The sequence below is a fragment of the Antedon bifida genome, chromosome 2 (assembly GCF_963402885.1).
Source record: "Antedon bifida chromosome 2, ecAntBifi1.1, whole genome shotgun sequence".
Taxonomy (NCBI): Eukaryota; Metazoa; Echinodermata; class Crinoidea; order Comatulida; family Antedonidae; genus Antedon; species Antedon bifida.
In genome coordinates this window covers 30,751,469-30,762,667 of record NC_136227.1, presented here as the reverse complement: position 1 = coordinate 30,762,667, position 11,199 = coordinate 30,751,469, and the positions used below count along the sequence as shown (strand labels likewise).

The 11,199-nt window shown below is 30.9% G+C and overlaps 2 protein-coding genes across 2 annotated transcripts in view; both read left to right on the top strand.

The window, feature by feature from the left end:
• The first annotated feature begins 2,443 nt into the window (after positions 1-2,443).
• Positions 2,444-11,199, top strand: part of LOC144834541 (transcriptional adapter 2-alpha-like) — a 51,612-nt gene continuing 42,856 nt past the window's right edge. The window contains exon 1 of the mRNA XM_078689384.1: positions 2,444-3,097. The gene's annotated coding sequence lies outside the window, so the exon portion shown is untranslated. The remainder of the gene's footprint in view (positions 3,098-11,199) is intronic.
• LOC144834545 (phospholipid phosphatase 2-like) lies at positions 3,304-7,567 on the top strand. Its single transcript, XM_078689396.1, has 6 exons — positions 3,304-3,453; positions 3,908-4,068; positions 5,342-5,670; positions 6,007-6,064; positions 6,653-6,829; positions 7,264-7,567. Exons 1-6 carry the CDS (start codon positions 3,387-3,389, stop codon positions 7,390-7,392), a joined length of 921 nt encoding a protein of 306 aa, XP_078545522.1. The 5' UTR covers positions 3,304-3,386; the 3' UTR covers positions 7,393-7,567.

The window sequence follows — 11,199 nt, the reverse complement described above, 5'->3', positions numbered from 1 at the left end:
CTGTATGCTTATTCCTTATTCATAGATATTCGTGAGTTGATTGAAGTTGATGATGTCATGCAAGATTCAACACTAAGTCTTGGACCAAACGGAGGTCTTGTGTTTTGCATGGAGTAAGTATCAGAAGAAAAAATCTGTTGAAAAATTAATATATATAATATATAAAACTGCTTTATTATTAATTTATCAATTCCATATCTAGTTTATTAATTTTTAACAATTGTAATTAGGTATTTTGCAAAGAATTTTGATTGGTTAGAGGAACAAATAGGAGAGACGGACGGTGATTACTTCATCTTCGATTGTCCAGGTAGGACAATGATTTTCATTGTTTCCTAAAAGCATCTATGATAATAAACATGATGCTTTTTTTTTCTTGTGTGTGTTCATCTCACAATTATTTGAATTCTCAGTTATGAATATATTGCATACAGTTGTACATTTGTGACAATTAGAGTAAGTTTTATAGTAATTAAAATACATGTCTATTTATATAAGATGCTTATATTCAGTATTAACCATATTTCATAATAACCATGATGGTACTGTAAGCTTATTATGTGCTTCAATTTAATATTCGTTGCTTTAATATTTTGGTATCATATATCATTTATATTTACATATATTCATTTTTTACCCATATTTTTAGGCCAGATTGAATTATACACACATATCCCTGTGATGAGGCAGCTTGTAGAGCTTCTACAGAGTTGGGACTTTAGGCTGTGTGGCCTGTTCCTCATTGACTCACAGTTCATGATTGACACTTCTAAATTCTTTTCTGGTTAGTCTTTGATAAGCCATTTTACAGGTATTATTCAGAATATTAAGCAGGCATCAGATTCATGAAACGCTTCAGCATAAAATAAGTCGTTGAGGCAATGGAAGTCCCAATCAGATACATGCGATTGTGTTAAAGCAAATGTTTTGTCAAATTCAGTTCAACAATTAAAATCATTAACTAATAGATAACCATGGAGGACATATTTCCTCCATGATATAATAATCCCTGTCTTCTTCAAGTATAACATTCACCTTTTATTACAAAGACTACAAAAAGAAAATTTTAGCAAGTATGGAAATAGGAGGTTTAAAAATAGATCTCTATCCATGCTTAACATCCTTTTCAGATTAAAAGAAAAATACTTTTACGGTACATAATGACCTAAATGGGTGGAATTATACCCGAGACAAAAAAAATCTTCATTCATTAACCGCTGTCTACACTATCAAACTAGAGTGTGATGTGCCCATATATGGCAGTGATATACTCAAATATGGTAGAGATCATCATTTCCATATATGGGCACATCACATATTTTTGTCTAGTTTGATAATGTAGACAGAGCTTAAAGCAAGTTAATAGATTTAATGTAAATTTCCCATAGGTACAATGTCTGCCTTATCAACTATGGTGAACCTTGAGATACCACATATTAATGTCATGACCAAGATGGACTTGCTTAGTGCTAAAGATAAACAGTCAGTTGAAAAGTAAGTATTAAGCGTTCTGTTTATTGTTGCCAGGATGGCCCCTGTTGTATCTGGGGGATTACCACCTATCTTATAGGACAGTGATAAATTTACTATTGGTAATCCTTGGGCCACATGAAGTGAAGACATAAAATAAAAAAAATATAATGTGGGAGAATTATTATAAATCAACATCATTTCCACTACTGATTCATATCATTATCATAACCTTTATTTTTGTTATAGATTTCTTGACCCTGACACAAATGCATTGATAGGCGATCTTCACACAAACAGCAAGAAGTTTGAGAAATTAAATCAGGCAATTGCTACACTGGTAATAACATTTTAGCTTGAATGTTTAAGGAAATATAAACTACTGAATTTTTTTGTAAAAAAAAATGTGTACCCCTTAATTTACAAGGTTTAAGCTCTGTTATCCCTCTTCTTATATACATCCTGGGACAGCCACTGCAAATGTAAAGGTGGGGTTTTACAGTATGGTGGGCTACCTACTGTAGTTTAATTAAAAAGTACCATGTGAAAAAATGATGGACAAACAAAAACATTGTAACGTTGAAGACTAGTATAAACAACAGTCTACACTATCAAATTAGTTTGACCAAAAAAGTGTGATGTGCCCAAATATGGTAGTGATATGCCCAAACATGGTAGTGATATGACATCATCAAGTCCATATATGGGCACATCGCATTTTTTTGTCACAAAGTTTGATAGTGTAGACAGCTTTAAAATGAAGAAAAAGATATCCCATGAAATTGTTTTCAATTTTTAGATTGATGACTATTCATTGGTAAAGTTCACTCCTCTTAACTACAATGTTGAGGAAACCATAGAGGAGCTACTTCTGAACATTGACATGACCTTACAGTACGATGAAGATCAAGAGGTAAGACCTCCACCAGATATAGACCCAGATGATGATGTCGACTCTGGTGTGGCAGAAGGATGAAGAGATCCTGACAAACAATCCTCAGTTAGAAGGTTGGGTTGCAGTAGTGGAAATCCTTAAAGATATGCTAGCCTTGATGAAAGGTCACAGGTCAAGTGCTTTAGCTAGTTGTGTTAGACCTCGAAATAAAGGTGGAAACTACCATTATGGTTTAGGTGAGTGGTGAGGGACAAAAATAATCCGCTTGGAAAATAGTAAAGGTTATATTAATGCTTCTGTAATAAGGAAGATGTGCCAACTGTCCTTTCAATTTGTCTCTTACTTATAATTGTACAATTATTGAATATATAAGAATATAATTAGGAAGATATGCCAACTTTGTAAGAAGAAGCAATCTTCCAAATATTCATTCCTTCTCTATTTTAATCCTAGGTCTATGCGACTATAGATTTAAAGTCTACAGTACTGGCTGGAATAATGATGCAGTTATTTTTTGTTTTAATTAGTATGCAATTATTCAAAGAATCTCATTTACATATGATTTGCATGCAGTTGGTATTTACCACACTGTATACTTAGTTCTTTTGTTTTGCTCAGTAGTAATTTAGCAGCCAGAAAGTAGGGACCAGTACACCATATTTCTTGTGGATTTATTTTGCTTTACATACCTTTGGATTTATACTTTGCCAAAAGGATTTACATTGAACATATGTATGTATTATTTACTTTATATTATGTTATATAATGTTGCAATTAAAAGAATATAAATTACAGTACCTAAATATTCAGTAATGTATTTTGTAAGATTATCGAACAGAAACGTTACACGAAATGGACTACTGTCTGGCAATTCCATACTTTCGACTATAGAGGGCGTAAATATTGGTAAATTCTACACTAATTTTTTTTAATTTTTGAAAAATCTGCTTTCGATTTTGACTACCAAAAGATTACTAATGATAATTTGATCTTCCATTCGTCTTTGTAATTCGTATCAGCGATGGCGTCTTGTAAAAGGTGTGCCAGTCAAATCTTCGTAGGCTTAGATGTTTTAGTTTTTGTTATTGGTAAGTTATTTGAACCGTTTACATCTTGTTTTGATTATTGATAATTGTGCGGTGGCTAGCCTAGTTTAGTTAGTAAGTAGGAAGAAGACTAGGCCCGGCCCAGCTAAGTATCTAGCCTAGCCTAGGCCTAGTAGTAGTACTAGGCCTAGTCTCTAGAGTCTAGGCTAGAAGAAGTATTTATCATACATTAAACTACTTGTATTCTAGACAGAGTCAGTATTAAAAACACATCTCATTCTCAGTATCTGCATTTTAACAACAACAAACATAAATTGATTATAAAAGTAGGCGTAGGCCTAGGCAGTTATTTGTGTTTTAAAAGTAAAACAACTGTCAAATTAGGCACCGCTGCCAGCCATAAATTCGTTGTTGCCCGTCGTAATGTAGGCTTAAATATTATAGACTTATTGCGATATCATCACAAATTAGAGTAATCTTTTTATTTAATTCATAGTTGTAATTATTGCTATTTTGTTCCGTGTGCCTGGATTGGATCTACCGTTATTCATTCAAGGATTTTACTGTGATGATGAATCAATAAGCTACCCATACATACCATCTACTGTACCTATTGGAGTGGTGTATGGAGTTGGAATCATTATGAACTGTTTAATTGTAAGTAAGCCTTGTTTTGTCATCAATGGTTTCCTTTTTTTATTTCATACCATTCCAACAGCAAGCACAATTACATATAAAGGGGATAGTCCGCATTCATGAATACGAACCAAAATTCTCCAATTTGAGTGTCAAAATAATGAGTGATTCAAACTGTCACCACTTTACAAGGCAACAGTCAACTAATAATTCACTAGACGTGTTGAATTGTAGAAAAAGAGTAACCAAATGAAGTTGGTTAGGTTTTTAGATGATTTACCAAAAATGAAACGATTTTACGCTAAAATACTGCATCATAGATATACTATAGTGAGCACTCCATTATTACCAAACTACAGTAATAACATTCATTGTCATTCCATTCATTTTCATCCGTGGATAACGTAGTCCAAGGAATTATTCATAACATATTTGGAAAACTACACAATTACAAAACTGCTTCTTAAGCTCTGTCTACACTATCATACTTTAAGTGACAAAAAATGTGACATGTCACTACCATATTTGGACATATCACTATCATATTTGGGCACCTCACACCTTTTTTGATCACTAGTTTGATAGTGTAGACAGAGCTTAACTATTCTTTAAAGATACCATTGATACAACAAGGGAAGTTCTCTGCTGATCCTTGTACATAACGCTACTGTCAAATTGATTGCTTCCCTTGCAAACACTTGTTTAGTCACACCAATAATTAGAAATTGTATTTTACGTATGTGAAACACTACAGCATAAATTAAACAGGCAGACCAAATCGTTATTCAGACAGATTATGACATCAGACTTTGTCCCTTACACTTACTTTATTATAAAATGATGAACAGTATCATTATGTATAGGCAAAGCTAATAATTTGAATTTATTAATATTATTATTTGCTTGCCACTTTCATTACTGTATATTTGATTAATTTACAAAAATCATGGAAATGACAGATTTTTAAATTACTGTAAATTTATTTAAGAAACATTGATAATACTAATATTATATTTTAAAAAAAGTTTGAGTCCTCTGCTTATTTGGTCAATATTAATTGGTGTTATTAGAGTGTTAAAACTTGTTATTTTTGTTTTTTAATTGCTATTATTTGTTCACTCATACTGTAAGCCAGAATTGGCTGGTCCTGTTGTAAAAATATATTTTAAATAATATAATTAGAAAATATATTTAAAATATGTATAATCTAATATAGGTCCATTTGTTTGTGATCTAAAATTTTTAACTTGCATACAAAATACAATTTAATTTGTAATGTTTAATTAAATTGCAGGTCCTCGTTGCAGAAATCATTACATACAACAAACGTAAGCAACAAGGCATACAATACTTGCAGCCCGACACGGTAAACCGTTGCTGCTCCATTCCGGTCCACCCCGTACTCTACGAAGTTACCAAATACTGGATCCACTTTGCTTTCGGTCTGTTCCTCACGATGGTCACGTTCGACGTCACTAAGAACATTGTCGGACGATTAAGGCCAAATTTTCTGGATGTCTGCCAGGCAAATTTCACTCTTGTGGATTGTAAAAATGGGTCGATTCAAGCATATATTGAGGAGGATGTCTGCACTGGACCTATTGAAGAAGTATTAGCATCAAGGTCTGCTTTATGCCTACTTTTTTTTAATAATAATTTGTAAAAAAATACTTAACCCATCCAGGGTATTAAATGGGAGTATTTTCTCTCACTTCCTGAACACAACCTTTCACAGAAACACTTGCTGTACTTACAGTATAATAGTTACTAAAAATGTTTGTAATTCAAATTTTTAGTTTCATAACAGATTTGTTATGTTTTTATTCACTATTTTTTGTAGTGATTAAATTTATGTTACTGTATTAATGTGATGAGTAAGTTCTGTAAAAATATCTAATTATAAAAACTTTTTTACCATAGAATATTTAAGTAAATATATTGTATTGGGTTTTTTTCCAGGAGGTCTTTCCCATCAGGACACTCAGCCTTAGCAGTGTACTTCATGTTATATACAACGGTAAATATACTGTAATCTTTAATTGAAATATAAATATTTCATCCCAATCACTGCCTGTAAAATTTATCTTAAACTATAATTCTAAAGCTCTGTCTACACTATCAAACTGAGTTTGACAAAGTGTGATGCGCCCAAATATGGTAGTGATATGACATCATCACATTGTTTTGTCACATGTAGACAGGCCTTAAGCGATGTCTACACTACCAAACTTTATGGGACAAAAAAATATGATGTGCCCATATATGGACATGATGATGTCAAAGCACTACCATATTTGTGCATATCACTTCCATACTTGGGCACATCACATTTTTTTGTCACATAAAGTTTGATAATGGAGACAGAGCTTTAGATAATGTGTAGTTAACTTCTAATTGTGTAATTACTCCAAAACATTAGTCAGTGGTTATATAGGGGTCAAAAAGACCCTTATTTGTGGTCTCTAAAGTTTATTTTCAGGGGAGTTTAATTCCCATAGATTTGTTTTCCTTCTGGAATATGTTATTCGCATGATATGGTGAATTACACGAACATTGGCCCTGAAAAAATCTAATTATTTCATTGTTTTTTACTTCTATGCTATAGTTATACCTTGAGAGCAGATGGAGTTGGAATGGCTCCTACCTATTAAAACCATTCACACAGCTTGGCCTGCTGTACCTTGCTTTCTATGTCTGTGTTAGTCGCATGTTGGACAACAAACATCATCTTGGCGACGTGTTTGTCGGTGCTCTCATTGGAATTGTTTATGCTATATTTGTTGTAAGTATTACTAAACGATAAAAAAATGTCATTGTAAGCTTTGGTCTTTGTCATAAGTGGTAGATATAAGTATCCTTGCACAGTCATATTTTCCCCTGATTTATGTTTTGTCTGTTCTTCTTTGATGTAATATTTTCTATTTTGTTTAATTCCGATATTTTTGATGGATTTGATATTTGCATATAATTATAATAATATATTTATTGTATAATTCAACAAATTAAAAAGTTGTAATAAAAGTATTCATCAGTTATGAGTTATGATAGTGTTTTATAGCATAATAATATGCAGGTGTCTAATTTTTAAACCAACGTCAATTAAAGATCAGTTTTTACAACTTAATTTGAATTTCTAAGGTGGTGTTTTCTTCACTTCAAAGAGGAAAGTTGTTGTTTGCATTCTTATTTATTCTTGAGCATTTGTTTTGTCAACAGGTTTTTCGATTGTCAAATCTATTTTACTATCGTCGACACCAAGAACCTCAAGAGCTTGATTTCTGTGGCACTGATACAATGTTGGTTGAAATGAATACAACAAGTAGTAAAAAGTCTAATCGTAAATAAAAGGTCAAAGGTGAACCTGTCGAAGAAAACTGTTGTTACATTTTGTACTGTATACAATATACTACTGCCAAAATACCGTGCCAAAATATAACTATTTAATATATTGTGTATCAAAAATATAAGTGCAAATTTATGTACTACCTGTACTTAAGAATATTTTTGTAAACTTTAAGATTGTATTCACTTGAGTATTCAATTGGACGAATGTTCACAATATATTCACAACATTTTTATTATATTTTAAAAAATTCAATTATTTCTTAATATAACTTTATTTTTATATCTTGGACATAAAATTTTAAGATGTAAAATGCAATATACAGTAAACTGTACACATTATTTTATGCAAAGTTAATTTTAAAGATTTTTATCATGAACATACAATTATAAAGATTTTAATATATTTGTAGTATTTTAGTATTAATATGTTTTTTAATATGAACATAGTTTATTAGCAAAATTTAACTTTCATTTGAACTTTATTTGACCCCACTGAAAATGGAATGTTAAAGTTTTTTATGTGAAGTTTTTTAAATTCACAAATTTAAAAGAGGAAATTGTTTCAGTTGTAATATGTTTCAATTAAATTTGTTTTGGTCTATATATATGATTGTATTTCTTATATACAAAAGAATATAATAAAGTACACAAGCATGAATACTTGCATGTACATAAAACCATCTAAATCAGTGCCTTATTTGTGTCTGTTTTCGGTTCCTGAAATATCATAAAACCCCGCTAAAATTGTTTATGTACACCGTACACCATATAAACTACAGTACACCCATATAGAATTAAAGTTCACTATAATATCTCTATATAAACAATGGAAAGTCTTGCCCAGAGCTGGCCTTTAATCAAAGCAAATTATATTGCAAAGTTGTGCATGATCTACAGTGCTACGTGCGAAACCTAGGATGTACATGTTGAATTGTAGGAAATTAAATCAGACTCGCTCTCCCATTGGGATCTTAAAGACATTTCAGCTTACAACACTTTGCTTTAGTTTTATAGAATCCAATTCACCGAGTGTAATTATTTGTATTGAGGTATAAAGGTTTCATAATTGAAATCTTTTTTTTAGCAAGAACCTTTATAAACTATTTAAAATATTGATATTAAATTTATTAGTGATTCTTTGTGTTAACTCACTAAATACATACAGTTTTTTTAAATGGCCCGGGGCGTCTATTATTTGCGTTTATTCAGGGAAGGCGTTTATTTTTTTGAGTGTAATGTTTTTTTGAGTGTAATAAAATAAATACCCCCAAAAAAAAAAACATAATTAATATCGAGATAAGATAAAATAAATAAATTACAGATCATGTCATTCAATGAATTCTACTACAAATAGAAATATGTTATAATGCAATATTGTGTATAATGCATGTGGTGGGGAAATAAATAATATTCGAGGTGGTGGGGTGTTTATTCAAAATGATGTTCTATGGTGGAGTTTTAAAAAAAATAAATATGGTAGTTCAAATTTAATTTATTGTACATCTTTTTGTAGGGTTAACACACCCAACACATAGTTGAATAAATAATTAAAATTGCAAGTCAGTATCACATGCAAACATTTTATTATAAAGGATTTGATATGATGTATGGTCCTGTAACATGTCGACATCCTGTCGTTGATTATAAAAGAATTAGCTAATAATAATATGATTAGGTTTGTGTCTTATTATAGATGTATATTGGAACCACTGTGTGTAAAATTACATAAGCATTTATACCTGTTTGGTGCATGCAGCTAGATTTACAGTATCATGGGAGAAAATCATTTTAAAATTAAATATTCTTAATTCCAAGTGTGTGCTCGTGTAGTTTGTGTTATTTATTTGGTACATTAATTAGCCTATATCAGCATATCTTAACTTAAAGGAAGCTCACATTAACTATAAATAGATAAAGGAGGCTGGCGTCGTCGGTGGGTTTATTTATCGTTCAGGTAAAAAGTTTACAGGAAAGGTGTGGCTTTCCTTTGGTAAATCAATAATCATGCTTTTTCAAGATTTTAAAGACATAATAATGATTTTTTCAATGTATGGTAATATTTGATTATAATTTAGTTAGTGGATCAATTCTGGTGAGGTTTAATTAATTCTAGGCTATATTTTTAGGCTTTCAAACATACCGTATATGGATTTTTATGTCTTTAAAGTATATTATTTTTAAAATGTTAGTGATGCATTTGTTAGTTGGAAGTAAAGGCCCAGGTACTTTTTTTGGTAAATTCTGGCTAATTTCCAGGTATTCTTAAACTCTATTACAGTAAGCTCCATGACCAATTGAAAGTTATTATTCATTCATTTCTTTTATTGTTCAATTGTTCATTGTCAATTTAAAATAAAATTGTATAAGATGATAAGGTGGAATATGGGTGACATAGACATTAAAATGTTCAGACATTTTGACTATAGCATAGGAAACAGTGGTTTTTGAAGGTGTGGTCATCATTTAAGTTAGTGTAATAGGATATACATAATGAAATCTAATTAGGATATTGTGTACGTCTCATAATTACAATCGTAAACCACAAATCTAGAAAGAAAATGCTTAAGCATCGTATTCACCAATCCAGCCACACTTAAGTGAAATAAAATTCAAGACATGTTATTCACTTATGAGAAATTGTAAGGGCGTTGTCATTTGCCAATGTGTTCGGAAACAAATACATATTTGACATGCACAAAATACTCTACTAAAAAATGATATCTCTTTAATATTTTATTTATACATTATTGTGAACTTATGACACGGTCAACTGTGCGTGTAATTTAAAGTTTTCTATACCAAGACAATTTTTACCTAGCACCTAGCATTGTATATACAGTACAATATTTTCAGCAATGGTAAATATAAACAGTCAATTGACTAAATTGTCATCTTTGTTTATATACTTTTTTATTGAGTGCCTGCACTTGATATTCCTTTGAATAAAGAATGTTATTCCTTAACTAAAGTTATACCTGTATACTCTACAGTCAACTCTAATAAAATCACAACTAAAAAAGGAACCGTGCATCAAATTGGCCAATCAGATACACAAGTTTGAAACTATGCTCCTACTTACTTGAGCAAGGCAGCACTAGCCTGTTGTGCAGCATTGTGTTAAGCATATCAACGTTAACAATGTACTGTATTAACATTTTAGACTTTTACTAAAAGAATTTATTTATTTTATTCATCCGCAAGAGTAAACTAAATAAACTTTTTTTTTGTATATACAAAAAAATGTGTGTGGCTCTTAGTAATATTTTAAGTTATTATTTTTATATATTAATATTTTTGAAAATATATACAGCTGCATTTTATTATTTATAATAATATTCTGCTCTTTTTATGTCCACAACTTCAAGACTCTTCAACATTTACTATAGTTCTACTTTCAATTTAAGCTCTGTCAATACTATCAAACTTTATGTGACAACAAATGTGATGTGCCCATATATGGATATGATGTCATATCAATACCATATTTGGGCATATCACTACCATATTTTGGCACATCACACTTTCTTGTCAAACTAGTTTGATAGTGTAGACAGAACTTTAAGGACTCATCAACATTTACTGCAGTACTTCTGATTTCAACTTCAAGACTCTTCAACATTTACCACAGTACTTACAATACAATACAATACAAATCTTTCTTTATTCTGGAATAGCTCTTTCAATACACAAGTACTGGTCTCCCAAGAGGTCCAGATTTGGAAAAAAATACAAGAAAAATAAAAGTAAAAGCTATATTAAAACTATGTACAATAGAAGTTATACAAGATGTTTAAATTCAACTTGACT